This window comes from Mandrillus leucophaeus, unplaced genomic scaffold (assembly GCF_000951045.1).
Source record: "Mandrillus leucophaeus isolate KB7577 unplaced genomic scaffold, Mleu.le_1.0 Scaffold26, whole genome shotgun sequence".
Lineage (NCBI taxonomy): Eukaryota > Metazoa > Chordata > Mammalia > Primates > Cercopithecidae > Mandrillus > Mandrillus leucophaeus.
In genome coordinates this window covers 4,894,074-4,909,686 of record NW_012102698.1, presented here as the reverse complement: position 1 = coordinate 4,909,686, position 15,613 = coordinate 4,894,074, and the positions used below count along the sequence as shown (strand labels likewise).

The 15,613-nt window shown below is 48.0% G+C and overlaps 1 protein-coding gene across 3 annotated transcripts in view; it reads right to left on the bottom strand.

The window, feature by feature from the left end:
* TBC1D22A (TBC1 domain family, member 22A) overlaps positions 1-15,613 on the bottom strand; it is a 472,727-nt gene that overhangs the window by 319,258 nt on the left and 137,856 nt on the right. For all 3 annotated transcript variants that reach the window (XM_011984056.1, XM_011984058.1, XM_011984057.1), the window contains 2 exons: positions 15,447-15,575; positions 11,911-11,973 (listed from right to left, as the gene is read on the bottom strand). In XM_011984056.1, the coding sequence (XP_011839446.1) occupies positions 11,911-11,973; positions 15,447-15,575 (192 nt within the window). The remainder of the gene's footprint in view (positions 1-11,910; positions 11,974-15,446; positions 15,576-15,613) is intronic.

Genomic DNA, 15,613 nt, shown 5'->3' with positions numbered 1-15,613 from the left:
AGGGAGGCAAGAGCCCGTGTACAGACACAGAGGCACATGCGCACATACACAAAAAAGAACACACACATGCACCTAGAGCCCACACACACAGCCACGGGCCAGTGAAACAGCTCAGCGTCTATCTGGGAACTACATGTGGCTGAGAAACGGACTGAACAGCCTTTCCTTGGTGACTTGCTCGTAGGTGGAGAGCTGTTTCTTTTCTCCCTGAAAAGCCTTCCTATTTCCAATAAGCCAAGCATCTGGGATGGAGAGGCCCTGCCAGATGAAACCCACGGTGCGTGCTCCTGCATCTGCCATCAGTGCCGAGTCCCTGCTACTAAGAGAAGGCCTGAGCATGTTTCCTGCTCAGGGATGGGCTGCCTGCAAGCTGTGCCCAAGCCCACTGTCCCCACTGTAGACAGCGGCACCCAGGCAGCTCACCTATCCTAAACGCACACCAGCCTTGCCAATTAAATCACTGCCACAAACCGCGCAGAGCCGTGCAGCCCTCCCCAACATTTATTCTGGGCAGGCTCTCCTTGCTCTTCGTGTAATTACGGATCTAAACTCACCTCCTGGCTGCTTAGCTCCCTCCAACGATAGCTATTAATTTAGAAAGTAAGAAAACATATATGATTTACATTTCTTTGGGTAGCAGCAGGGAAGAAAAGGTAAATTACTTGCTTGAATTTCCTGCAGCTGCCCTTTCTCCCATCACTGCTGTGCTGGGGACACACCAAGAACCAAGATGGCTCCATCCTCGACTAAGCCAAACGCAGGTCGCGGGTCGCGGGTTGCAGGTCCCAGGCTCTCCGCACGTGGCTGAAAGGCTAATGTGAGCCTCACCTGCCTGCAAATCATCCTAGCTCAACTTACCCCAGCAGCAGGTCCTCCCACCAACCCACCAGAAAAGTACAAAAGCAGCAGCCATCCCGCCACCGCAGCGCACAGAAACCGACCTCTTAAAATGCTACCACAGATCAGCCTTGTCTAGACTCAGAAGAGGAAAATCCCCACCACCTACAACAATGGAAACAAGTTTCCATAAACAGAGAATGCCTGGGACACTGGAAAGTCATGACCCCAGAAGGATGGTCTGATTCCTGCCTGCCCATAGGCTGTGGAACAACCTGCGGGAAACCAGCAAGGCAGGGGGAAGCTCGGCCCCCAGGTTCAGGACATCCCTGGCCATGCCCCAGAGGCTCCCTTGGCCCCAATCTCTAGGACCTCTGGCCCTCGAGTGTCCGCCTTGAGACCCCTACTCTGCTCAGTCCCCAGAGATCCTGCCTGTCCCCCCACCTGCCAGCCAACTGTAGGCTCCTCTTCCAGCGCCCACCCCGTGCCCTCCTTCCCAGGGCCGGCTGCAGGGCTGGAAGCTAAGAATGCCGGCCCAGGGGGTGGCTACTCAGGACACCCTGCACGGACCCAAATCAATCCGCTGCTTTACCAACTTGCTCACGAAAAGACTCTGAGCAGAGGCGACAGTCACAGATCCCGAGCTCCTCTTCATGCTGGCAAACTGTGAGGCCAACTGACAGGATGACTGCCTCCATCAGAAAGGACAGAGGCCTTCTCCAGGCCCGGGCTTCCCTTTCCTTGCAGCTGCTGTTGCTCTCACGGACTCATTCCTTTTATCTTTTGTCTTAAATCACTTCATACGAGTTATGCCAGTGTTTTGAAATGGCAAAAACTAGTTCTAATCCCAAAGTAATTTAGTATCATTTTAAAAACTCCTTCCCAAATCACCTGATTTGTGCTGTGGCACCTGAGGGTCCCCACCGTCCCCCTCGGAAAGCTGCAGAGGCTTTAAAACATTTTCTTGGCCAGGCGCGGTGGCTCACGCCTGTAATTCCACTACTTTGGGAGGCCAAGGCAGGCAGATCACCTGAGGTCAGGAGTTCGAGACCAGCCTGACCAACATGGAGAAACCCCGTCTCTACTAAAAATACAAGATTAGCCAGGTGCGGTGGTGCTGCCTGTAATCCCAGCTACTCCGGAGGATGATGCAGGAGAATGGCTTGAACCCGGGAGGCAGAGGTTGCTGTGAGCGGAGATCACGCCATTGCACTCCAGCCTGGGCAACAAGAGTAAAAATCTGTCTCAAAAAAAAATAAAAATAAAAAAATAAAAATTCTCATCCTAGTCACCAGCAGGCAAGCCAGGAAAACGCTCACAGCTGAGAGCGCATTCGGAAGGTACTGCCGAGGGTTACCCTGAAATTATCTTGCCGCGTGATTTTCACCACGATGAGCTCGCCACATAGCAGACATCACTGAAAGCCTGTTGGAAGAAAAAGAGGTCCCATCCCCAACACCAAGGGACACATGCTGTGGGACTTTGAAGCCCTGCATCAAATAATCGTACCTTTTTTTCCCCCAAAAAAACTGCACTGAGCCAGTTCTAAGCTTTTGCTCTCAGACTGGTAAATATATACATATATATACTTTTCAAATTTAGATATGTATATATACACACACACATATATACACATACATATATATATATATGACAGATTTCATATCATTTTTTCCAAATAAGCATTTTCAAAGTCTACAGGTGGACACTGAAAAGGGTTTGGGTAAACGTTAAGCATGCCACCTCCCTTGAAGGTGTGTCCATGGGGGGCAGGGCCCTCAGCAGCAGCCGGGCAAGCTCTGAGCAACTGATGTTTTTCCCGGTTTGCTGGGAGTTCCTGCCACCCTTCAATCCCAGCCACTACCCAGTGCTTCCACTGCTGCCTTAGACAGTCTCAGCCAGAAAAGAAGTCAGGTAAGAATCTCTTCAAGGAAATTCCTTTCCTCCCCGCTCCACTGGGGCCGTCTCACAGCAGCGGCCCAGCCAAAAGGAAACGCGCTCCTGTGTGCTGCTTCTTACCCTGCTGGGGCAGGCACAGGAAGACCTGGCAGCTGCAGAACACTGAGGGGGCCTCTCAGACTCCCCACGCCCCCGGACAGGGCCCGATTCCTCACAACTCCCTCAGGACCTTGCTGGCCCCTCTAGACTCACACTCAGAGCAGTGACCAGAGGCAAGAGCCAGGGTGGAAGTCCACTAAAGCGAACCAGGAAGCGCCGACAAGTCCCCAAATTCAAGCAGCAAAAGCCAGAGGTACAGAGTCAAGAATCTCAGAGGAGAGGCCTAGCCAGCCGGAGCAGCCACCAGGGTGGGGAGGGCACACAGGCTGGCTCGATGCAGGGGGAGGGCCTGGTCCACAGCTTCCCCGAGTACAGCCACCCCTGCAGGCTGAACCTTGCTCTGCTACCATCCTGTGGGTTCTCGAAGGGGAGCCCATTCGCCTGCAGCCTGGGGTGGCTGGGCCACTGAGCTTCACCTCGGCCCCTGGCCCCAGGCACTCACCAGGCCGCGGTCTGTGCACCCTGCAGGGCATGAGGCTGGGTTGCAGAGCCCCCTGCAGAAAGATATCCACAGAGACACCAGGCGCACCAGGGAGGGGTCCGCGGCCCAACCGGGCCAGGAAATAGAAGAAATCACAGAGCAGGGAAGTGAGGCGGCCCCAGCAATTCAGTATGACCCTCCAGAGTCGAGTGCCCCACACGCTGCCCCTCCTCGGGCTGTCCTCTCCAATTCTTTCAGCCACCCTGGAATGGAGTCGGCGGGATGCAAACTGTGGTTTCACTGACAACTGTACGTGATCTCTCTGGGTTTCATGCACATCTGTCTTCATCCCTCACTTCAACTGTGCACTGCTGAGGACAGAGACATCTGAGTCTTCACGTCACCCCGTGCCCACCGGGTGCCTGCCTGCTGCTGTTCTTCGGGAATCACAACCTTACACCTTTGTGTGTCAAAAATCCAGCTGTGTTACTTGCAGTTATCGCAGGAAAGGTGAAAACAATGTGCCCACTTGAACGGGGCTCTAAGTGACGGGACTCTGGAGGCAAACAGTCAGCTCAGTGCACTCTGAGTGGAGGCGAACAGTCAGCTCAGTGGACTCTGAGTGGAGGCGAACAGTCAGCTCAGTGCACTCTGAGTGGAGGCGAACAGTCAGCTCAGTGCACTCTGAGTGGAGGCGAACAGTCAGCTCAGTGGACTCTGAGTGGAGGCGAACAGTCAGCTCAGTGGACTCTGAGTGGAGGCGAACAGTCAGTTCAGTGGACTCTGAGTGGAGGCGAACAGTCAGCTCAGTGGACTCTGAGTGGAGGCGAACAGTCAGCTTAGTGGAAGGGCTGGTCTAGCGGACACAGCGGGGCTCTGTACCAGGACAGCAACTTGCATTGCAATGAGCGAGCTGTCGCTTAAGTGGTGATATTATCTAGCAAAGGGCAGTAAAGGAAGGACGACTTAAGGATGTGGCTGTGTTTAAGGACAACACAGAATAATCTGAAATGGTTCAGACAAGAAGTACTCACTGCATATCATTAGCTACTGAAGTTCTAGTAACATTCTTGATGTTCACGTCTTTGTTAGAGAGTGGGAATTCATTAAAAGTAGTACAAACTTTAAACTCTTCCCAAAGTATCTTTTCTGCAAATCAGTTAATACTCAACAATAATAAAAATGGTTGCTACTACTGGTTACCACCAGGGCTGAAGAAATTTAAAAACTAGAGGCATTCCCAGTTTGCTTGCCAAACTTTAGAAACCTGAACGCCAGAACACACGTGCTAATTCAGAAGGAAAAGGTTCTTCCTAAAAACCTCAACAGCACTCTCCCACAAGAGGCTCCCCGGAGTGGCTTGAGGTCCCCTACCAAGGACCTCAGTCTTCACCGTGTCCAGCTAACAAACACCCCGCATGCCTCCAAGGTAGGCCCGGAACACCAGCAGTTCAGTGCACACAAGGGAGCTGCGAGACTCTGCGTAACTAAAAAGGAACTATATTGAAATTGAAAATGTTGCTGTACTCATGTTTACTTACAAACAATCTGATGTGAGAAATTTTAAAATACCATAATTCTACTATATGCATCAGCAGTGTGACATCACAGTATATAAAGTGCCACGGAGATCATTTCTGGGAGAGGAGCAAAACAGAGAATTCTCCTGAGAAGACCTGTGGGATGTACAGCCCTCAAAATCCAGAAGCATTGTAACCTCAGAAAGAAGAAATTATTTACAACTCAAGTTTCTGCAACATGATTCAAGGAACATTCTCCCCGTATGAATTATAACACTTCATGAATGAAACCAAAATCAAACTGTAGAAATCTAGAATATGGGTTAAAAGACAACCATATATCACATAAAATCCACACTGAGTACACCAAAACTACTGACTATACGTTTACAACCTAATTAATGGGTAGAACTCTCTTGCGACAAGCAGTAATGCTACATTTGGTGTGTGAATCACTCAACATTCGCCTCATTCAAATATGTTAATTTACAGACCACGTTTTGTGCCCACGTCAGGTATCTTGATAGGTTAGCAAAACACAGGGGTTTCATTACGTCCAAAGAACTAAGTACCGAAAATAAACAATACTTTCACACCAAACATCACAGGGTCACTATTACCAGAGAGAACAACACAGCTGAGAAGACTCCACATCAGAGCTTAACTGAAGAATCAGTACAATGGTCAGAAAGCACTCTCCAAATTAAAGAGAAACCTGGCTTCCACGTCTGGCAGCGTGGCACATCACACGTTAGCAAACTTAACCCTGCAGGGTGGCCTGGCACGTGAGATGTCAACAAACTTCTGAAATGCACTTTTAAAAATCCATCGTGACCAATTTGGATTTATTTCAGGGATATACAGTTGGCTCAATACGAGAAAATCTAATAGAATTCACTAGGTTAACAGATCAAAGAAGCAAAAACATCTCTCAGAGGATGGGAGGAAAAAGGATTTGATAAACCTCCACAACCATTCATGATTTTAAAAATAAGAGCAAGGCACCCTCCTTAAAATAGTAAAGATTAAAACCACAAGTCAGTGGTGCAGTGTTAAAAGACTTCCCTTTAAAATCGGCAGTGCGACCAGGATGTTTGCTTTCGCCACTAGGATGAGCACATGAAGGTTTAGAGAAAATTGATTTTGTAATGGGCAAAAATTAGAAAGAACTCCAGTGTCCGTCAACTGGTGCACAGACACACACACTGTGGTATGGCCATCCGGGAATACTACTCAGCAGGAAAAGGCAATGAACTACTGATACTTGCAACAGCAGGTACGAACCTCAAAAACACGATGCCAAGTAAAAGACGACACAGACTGAAGTCTACAGTTTGTACGATTCCATTTATATGAAATTCTACAAAAGAGCAGGACTCTAGAGGCAGACAGAAGATCAGCAGTTGTCAAGGGCAAGGGTGGGAGAGGAGACTGACACAAAGCGACGGGGAACCTCGCAGAGTGACGGAAATGTTCTGTATCACATATTAGGGGGTTGGTACACACCTATAAACACAGCTGTCAAGCTGGGCGTGGTTACTCAAACCTGTAATCCCAGCACTTTGGGAGGCCGAGGCTGGTGGATCTTGAGATCAGGAGTTCAAGACCGGCCTGACCAAGATGGTGAAACCTCGTCTCTACTGAAAATACAAAAATTAGCTGGACATGGTGGGGGGTGCCTGTAATCCCAGCTACTTGGGAGGCTGAGGCACGGGAATCGCTTGAACCCAGGAGGCGGAGGTTGCAGTGAGCCGAGATCGCGCCACTGCACTCCAGCAGCCTGGGCAACAGAGCAAGGCTCCGTCTCAAAACAAACAAACAAACAAAACAACTCACAGCTGTCAAAACATCCAATTATAAACCTAAAATGGGTGGATTTTATTAGAGCTCGCTAAAGCTGACCAGAGGGAGAGAAAGAGAAAGGGAAAGAGAAAAGGAGGAAGAGAAGGAAAGTAGCAACTGATCACCGTGGACCTGACCATCACCTGTGGAATGGGTAAGTCAGTTTCCACAGATGTAGGTGGCTGGAGGGATGCTTACGGCAGAAATCCTTCTTCCTACTAGAAGCCCAAACTTTAGGGGAGCACATAACTAAAAAAATCAAAGTTACATTTTCCCTGATCCATACAGCTAACTATACAACCATGTCACTTCGGATGACAGGCTAAGTCACAGCCAGTAAGAAACAAGCCGAAGTGCTATGCGCAGCTCCTGGGACACACCTTTAAAGTGGGGGTACGGCCTTCTCTACGCATGTCTTATTAGCCCTGCTAGTGGAAGGCAAATGTGATGAAGAGTGCTAGGCCACCCGCCCTGGACCACGAGGTCAAAGACAAGCACACAGAGGAACAAACAATTTGCTGACAATGACCTCGTACTGGAGACAGTAATCGAGTTCTGTCCTGTGAAGGCACCATAATTAGGGATTTGCCATCACTTGCAGATGTATTCAAATCTAACCTCTACAATGCCAGAAACCATAACTCAATGTTTTTTCTACTGGCCAACACAAGACAAACTTTTTTTTTTTGAGACAAAGTACTGCTCTGTCACCCAGGCTGGACTGCAGGGGCACCACCTCAGCTCACTGCAGCCTCCACCTCCTGGGTTCAAGCAATTCTCCTGCCTCAGCCTCCCAAGTAGCTGGGACTACAGGTACACCCCACTACGCCTGGCTAATTTTTTAATTTTTCATAGAGACAAGGTTTCGCCATGTTGGCCAGGCTGGTCTTGAACTCCTGACCTCAGGTGATCTGCTTGCCTTGGCCTCTCGAAGTGCTGGGATTACAGGCGTGAGCCACCACGCCCGGCCAAGACAAACATTTCAATACTTTCCTAAAGCCCCTTGCGCATCATTCAGTTTCCCCACACACACAAGGCTGTGCTCAGGTTACCCACTCTTCACACTCTGCCAGCCTGCAGGAGCCTGGCTCTCCCAGAAGCTCATCTACCCTCCAAGTTGATCCACTCTGCCAAGCCTTGCTGAGCTGGGACCTGGACAGGATCAGCACCCCCCAGTGGGAGCACGTGGGAGCCGAGCAAGACCCACTGCCGAGGGCGTGAAAGGAAACTGAATCTTGAAATCTCAAACTCATTGAGCCAAAGGGAAAAGTCAAGCTGGGAACTGGGCAACGCAAACCTCCCTTCCCCTTTTGGTTCCAAAATAAGAAGGCTACAAGATGAAGCTACAGGCCTCCCCCATATTTTGCCCACAAGGAAATTCCTAGTGAGCTGCAAGACCTTTTAAGGTGCTTCTGCAAACATTTTACCACGGCAGTGTAAATGGACAGCTTATGTTTACAGGTGCAGTCTCCCCCGGCCCACCAGACACAAATGCATATCTGATTGTTCCCCCGCCCCATTGTGTCTAGGTTATCTTATGTAACATGCAGACTCCCTGCATCTTCCCTCTGCTCCATTGTCTATGTCATTTTACGTTTAAAAAAAAAAATGCAGATTCACTGAGCCAGACAAAGGCATGAATGACTGTTTTTCTCTATCTCCCTCTTACATGAAAATTGTGCACTTCTCAATATCCGGCCCTGTCCCCTTTAAATTTGGAGCCCTGAAAATCATCGTCGGAGAAAACATAGACCTGAATCCCAGGCGTGCTTCCTTAACTTTGGCAAACAAACCTCCTAAAATGATCGAGAATTGTCTCATCATTTTTTCTCAATTGACAGGGGAAGCTTTCCAAACCAACAGCTAGAGGCTCACGGGGGTCAGAGACAAGAGGACCAATTGCCAATTGCTACCACTAGCAGTAGTGACTCAGGGTCCACACTCTGAGACCAAGGGGCCGAGAGGTCAGCCGCACAAAGAATGTGGCAAGTGGCAGGAAAAAATAAATGAGAATAAACCAAAGATCCTGTGGCAGGCTCTATTTCCCATTTTTAAAATCATAAGTAAAAAGGAGATTATAATAAATTATTTCATTTTCCAGGTACGATAAGCACAATTACTAAAAAGGACAATCAAAGAGAAGCGTCTCATAATGGCTCCTTCCGCTGGATACTAATTTTCTCTTTTTGTATTCTACAATCTGTAAGTACTTTTGCTTTAACAATCCTGAGTTGTTTTTTAACAGATTTACTGCACAGACAAGAAATGTCAAAGTTTAAAAGTGCATTTACTGAAGCAATCAACATGCAAAACAAAATATTTCAAACGATAAAAAAATTCAGCTTTAAAGAGATAACATTTACTATAACAAGAAAAAATGTGATAACTAAGAATAAATCTAATAAAATATGTGAGGCAGGAGAACAGGGTCTGGAGGCAGGTAACCTAAGGCCAATTCACACTAGCTTCCTAGAACTAAAAAAAAAAAAAAAAAAAAAAAAAAAAAAAAAAAACTTTCCGTGCCCAGGTAACAAAAGGACCAGAGGCTACTCCCTTCACAATCCACCCTTTTTCTGCGTGGCAGATGAAATACTGAAAGTATCTCTGATTGGTCCCAGGCCAAGTCTTCATCTGCACAGAAGTGTAACTTTGTGACTTCAGCCTCCGATTCGTCACTTTCTGCAACCAATCAGACGTTTGCATAGGGTGTTTTATAACTTCACTTCAGCCTCTCATTGGTTGCTTTCTGCAACCAATCAGACTGATCGTTGGCCACTACTTCATTTACATAGGGTGTACACCAAGTAACCAATGGGAAACCTCTAGAGGGTATTTAAACCCCAGAAAATTCAGCTACCAGGCCCTTGAGCTGCTTGCTCAGGTCCACTACTGACTGAGGAGTGTGCTTTCATTTTCAATAACTCTCTGCTTTCGTTGCTTCATTCTTTCCTTGCTTTGTGCATTTTGTCCAATTCTTTATTCAAAGCATCAAGAACCTGGACACCCTCCATTGGTAGGTAACACATGTACAAGGCCCTTCATGGGGAAAATTCAAAAGCTTCACTGAAAAGCATTAAAAATGACTTTTAAAAGAGGAACGAGCACGTTCACGAAAATAAATATTTAATTTCATAAAGCTATCCATTCTCCCAAACTGAAAATTGTCTTTTCTGACCCCTAACTTTCCATGCAACAGAAAGATTCCATGCAATTCCAGTCATAAACCAAACAGACCTCAAAAACAAAAACCAAGTGAAAGACCTTGGCAAACCGACTCTGAGACGTGTGTGGAAGAGCAAGGGGTGGCACTGGCCATCCACGGTGAAGAGGAAACTACTGGGCGGTGTGCGCCCCCACCAGGTAGGAGGACTTCATGAAGCTAAATTACTTGCAAGGTGCAATATGAAGGGAAGACTCCCTAAATACTGGGACCAAAAACAAAAAACACACAACACAGATCTATATGAATGTGGTAGTGACAGAAAACAGGAGTGACGTCGCAAATACGGGAGACGAGCTGGACCCAACAACAGTATGGGGCCTGCCGCTGTCCCAGGAGGAAATTAAACAGATTCCTACCTCCCATCACACAGCCATCAACTGCAGATGAACTGAACACGAAACTTGAAAAGCAAAACTTGTGGATGAAAATCTGGGCAGACACCTTCATGTGTAGAAAAAGGTTCTTCAGATAAAGCGCGAACCAGTGCTCACCAAAAGAGACTGTGAAGTTCAACCACACTAAAGCTCACAACTTCTGATCATCAAGATCCACCAGGAAAAAAAGGAAGAGAAAAGCTGCAGGGGGCAGAAGATCTTTGCAACATACAAACTGACAAAGAATCAGAATTCTTCCCATGTGAAGATCAACAACTCATGAAAGAGTGAATCAACAAACCAAAAGAAAAATGCGCAAAAGGCAGGAACATTTTGCAGAAGGGGGAAGACAGAAGACATCCGTAAATATACAGAGATCCTTAACTCTGAGAGCAACCAGAGAAACGAACTGAGGACTCCAGTAGGAATATCCACCAGAGCAACAAAAACAAGAAGTCCGCGGCATGAAGAACTGGCAAAGAAGTGCGGCGCGCGGAGGGAACGCTCACACGCTGCAGAGGGGAGATGCGTTGGTAGAGGTCGTCTGGGAAGTGTGTGGACATTATTTTGAAGGTACAACAGGCACACACCACACCCACTGATGCAATAATTGTACTGCTTTGTAAACGCCTTAGAGAAACCTTACCTGTGAGCACCTGCATAAATGTACGTGAAGGCTCCAGATAACACCCTTCCTAACAGCAAAACATCAGAAACAACCCAAATGTCCAACAGGAAGAAGGCGAAGGAGAGTGTGGAATATTTAAATAACAAACCATTATACAGCTACATACAACAGATTCGCTGAATCTTAGAAAACAATGAGAGAGGCCGGGTGCCATCGCTCACACCTGTAATCCCAGCATTTTGGGAGGCCAAGGAGGGCAGAGCACTTGAGATCAGGAGTTGGAGACCAGCCTGGCCAACACAGCAAATCCCCATCTCTACAGAAAATACAAAAATTAGTTAGGTACAGTGGTGGGTGCCTGTAATCCCAGCCCAGGGAGGCTAAGGCAAAAGAATCACCTGAACCCAGGAGGTGGAGGCTGCAGTGAGCTGAGATCACACCACTGCACTCCAGCCTGTGAGACAGAGCAAGCCTCTGTCTCTAAATAAATAAAGGAAAAAAACAAGAGGCAGAGACCAGACTACACAAAGAGTGATGCAGCTCCGAAAGACCCAAATTAAATGAATACATTGTGTTCCTACTGTCCCATGAATGAAAGTCACAAAGAATCGAAAACGTAAAAGGCAAGAAAGCGTCATCCAGGAAGGGGGTTGCAGGGGGTGGGGGATACATAAGCAGCCTCAGTGCTCTGGGTCAGGCCTGAGTGTCACTGGGCAGCACTGGGGGGTTCTGGTTCCTCAGTCTGGTGGTGGACCATGAGTGCATACATCCACACATGTGTATTACATACCTTGCTTGCTGTGTGTCAATATTATACAGTAAAAACATTCAAAGAACAAATAAGATTCCTGTCAGCAACTGTGTCCACAAGGGCCAGACGCACTGGCAGTTCGCCACAGCAACCTTGCTTCTGGGCAAGCACCTCCGGCTGCACCCCTGTCTGGTTAGCACAGCGGGCATCAGCCACTCCCAACAAGGGGAACTGCCTCACGGCAAGAGCGTCTTACCTCCGTCACCTTGGGCTGCAGGATCAACGCTTCAGGGCTCATGCGAGGGATGTCTATGTGGATCTGGAGAAGCAGGAGAAAAGACATTTGTGTTACGTGACAACAAACATCATTGCAAGCGTTATGATTAAAACCGCAACACTGAGGGAAGTCCTTCCCCACCTCTACCCTGCTCTCTCCTTGAGGATTCTTGGTCTCTGTTACCGCCTTCTCCCCTGAAGGAGGCACCAAAGTCTATTCTTTCCGAACAGCTTGCCCAGTCCTAGGCAACAGGCTTGCTTAACACTGACCCCATCCAGCAGCCACTGCGGCGTGATTAGGAACAGAGCAGGCCTCGGCCGCTTAGTACATCAGCCACAGCAATTAGTAAACATCGATTTTCAGCCTCTGACACAGAGAGCAATTCAAGTACATCAATAGTTTACACGTTTTCGGCTGTGACAGCTTCTTCTTGGACAGAGGCCACATTTTTCTCCACTTTATGAAGTCCTGGGGGAATCTAGAACATTTTTCAAAGGAAGCATTTGAAAGCCTCTGTTAGTGTCGGCTGGTTCCTGCTTGGCCACCATCTGACATGACAGTCATAATAAAGTCCCCAACACTGCAGAGGGGGACACTTGTGGCTTCAAGAAGCAACCAAACAAGAGTGTTGTGAGCTTGGGCTGGCATCACAGGCTGGCTCCCAGCATCCCACGTGAACATCTCACACCAGCCCACGCTCCCGTTTATCCAGGACAATGGCGCCAATGGGCTGAGGGAAACAGGCAAATTTTAATGCCAAGGGAGATGCTACGATTGCGTTTCATTTCACCCCATCCTTGCACATCTCCACAGAGGACTGTAACACCCAGGAGGCTGGGACACCATCACTCTGCCACTTATCACACTGTGGCCAGGCCTCAGTTTCCTTGTCTACAAAATGCCTGCTCCAAGTATCTCAAAAGGTTACTGGTGAACATCAAGTAAGACTGTGAGTCAACAGCCAAATGGAATAAGCTGAGGTAAACACACATCTGTGATGCGTGCCAAAGGAGGTCTGCCAGCAGCAGCACTGCCGAGGAGGAGGAGGAAGGGGAGGAAGAACAGGAGGAAGGGGAGGAAGAACAGGAGGAGGAGGAAGGGGAGGAGGAGGAAGGGGAGGAAGAGCAGGAGGAAGAGGAGGATGAGAAGGAGGAGGCAGAAGCAGCACTACTCTATCCAGACAGGCAGGGCCAAAGGACTGCAGCTGGCCCCATGCAGGAGCCCAGGTGCCAGCAGGGACAAGGGTCCAGGTCTCTTGTCAGGGTGTCCTGGAGGCCTAACTGCTCTCCCATACAGTTACACTTGTGTGGACACACATCTGTCCCGGCATGAACAGCGTAAGCTCCTGCAGGGCATGAACCAGGTCTGAGCCACCTCTGCACGACCAGGGCCAGCACAGCGCCCCTTACAAAGGAGCACCTGTCACACATTTATTAAGCAGACGAGGCGGCGCCCACCAGACCCGACCCGTGCCATCATCCTCACTGTCAGGAGAGGCTCCAACGTTAGACAGGCGGTCCTCCACAAGGCTGGGCACGTGGGGCTCTATGCATCCCTCCTTCCATGCCGCCGGCCTCCCATCATACACAGAACTGGGCAAGTCAGAAAAAGGCCACAAGAGAGCTGACTGAGGGAGGAACAGACAGACCAGATGAACGTTTAACTCTGACTCCATGGGGCTCTGACATAACATCTTCAGCAGAAGAGCGAGCACATAAAAATCAAATGAAGAAAGGATGGAAAGCGAGTGGGGACCCTGCCGAGACCACCCCCATCCTGCTCCCTCTACCAGTGTGCAGGGGCGGCACTGCCCACTGCGGGTCAGACGACCGGTCGGGCTCAGTCCACAGGTCAAACACCTAAGTGGATGTAAAGGAGAAACCAGGGTGTCCAAACCCCCACTGGGCCCAGCTCTGCCTGAAATGGCGATGGCGAGAACGCAGAAGGCACAGTTCCAAGAGGCTTCAAAGCACCAGGCAGACAGGAAAAACTACCACGTTGCCAGATGCATGTCTCATCTGTATTAATGTAGAAATAGTCTGGGAATTCACAATAATCTGGAATCTTTTTATTACCTATCACAGTAACTAAATAAAGATGTATGCAACCTGTTCGTAATTAACTTTCTCTTCAAAAACTCATAACAGAATTCTGCTTGGTAAAACTCGCAGATAGATGCTAGTGTCATCCTTTTGAAATCTTTTCTGAAATTAAAATGCATTAAAAAACGGGTTCAAAATAATGCCAAATTTATCAATTTCCTAAAACCAGTGGAGTGGCAAAGGAGGCCAGGTAAGCTAATATTTCCTTAAGCCAATCCAAAGTAATCTGTGTATCAAATCTGTTTCCCAGAGTAACTGGGTGGCGGCCCAGTGAGGCCCAGGGGCCCTGGTGTGGGACAGAAGGCAAGACGGGCCACAGGCAGCTCCGGCCTGGAAGGAAATGGAGGTGGCCGCTTTGCCACAGCCTCACTCCTAAGTCACTTTTCCTCCTGCAGCCCTGTGTCCCATCCATCTTGGAAGATGCCGTCCAGGAAGGCATTTAACTTAAAGAATCTTTTATTACGTAACAGAGGTAAGGTGTATATTTGGCCTTTTTTTTTTTTTTTTTTTTTTTTTACAGATAAAACCAACTACCAAAGAACTGTAGCTATCCCACGTCTGAGAGAGAAAACGTGGCAAAGCTCCTCCACCTAGAAGCAGGGTTTGCAGAGGGAAACACTCCTGCCATGCATCAGGAAACCCACAAGCTGATTTCAGATAGCTAAGCCAATGATGCCAATTAAGAGCTACCATTTTGACCTTTCACATATTACAAAGAGAGTGAGAACTATAAAGTCCTCAAAGAGCTATTCTAACAGCAAATTCTGAGTGTAGTGTGAATCATAAATCAATTTTAAGTATTTTCCCATTACGTACATCATCTGTCAACTGACTAAGAAACCATCATTAGACACACTTTATATTAAACTAAATCGCAAAATGGTAACTTGGCTACACCTTCCGCTATGGTCTGAAGTGTGTCCCCTGCAAAACGAAGCTGATGAATATACCTTTCCTGGGCTGGTATCACATCCCTAACCGGACCAAAGAGCCCAGCGCCAGTGAAGTCCCAAGCAACCTCTCTGTCCCCGTGCCATCCAGCTAAATGCCTGGGCTGGGCCTTTAGGAATGACCTTTGATCACCAGACGGCAGCTCACTGTGATACAAACTCCCACCATCACACCAAGGCTGGTCTCAGGAATCCCAGGCATTTATTTTGTAACCTCAATTTAAAATACTCTTTTTCCTCTTGTAGAGGGAACTGAAGACAAGCAAGATAGTACTATCAGAGGAAATCTGCCATTATTTGTTTTAAAATGTACTTATTAGAAAATAAAACTCTGAGAGCTAATCAGGGACCTGCATCTTTAACTCTGACCAACTCCACACGGTTTTCATAAAACATTTCCTCCCATAAATCACACCAAACAAAGTACTTCAGGCAACATACGAAAAAGAGAAAGGATCCCCACCTGCCTGTATGTGTCCTGGTGAACTTCGTCGTTCCTAGAATCGTAATAGTGCTCAATAAATGCAAAGTATTCTTTTTGTTTTCTCTGGAGAGTGGCTGGTCTCCGGTCTACGTTGGCAGGAAGGTAACCCTGGGTGAGAAATAAAAAAAACAAAAAATATACATGGT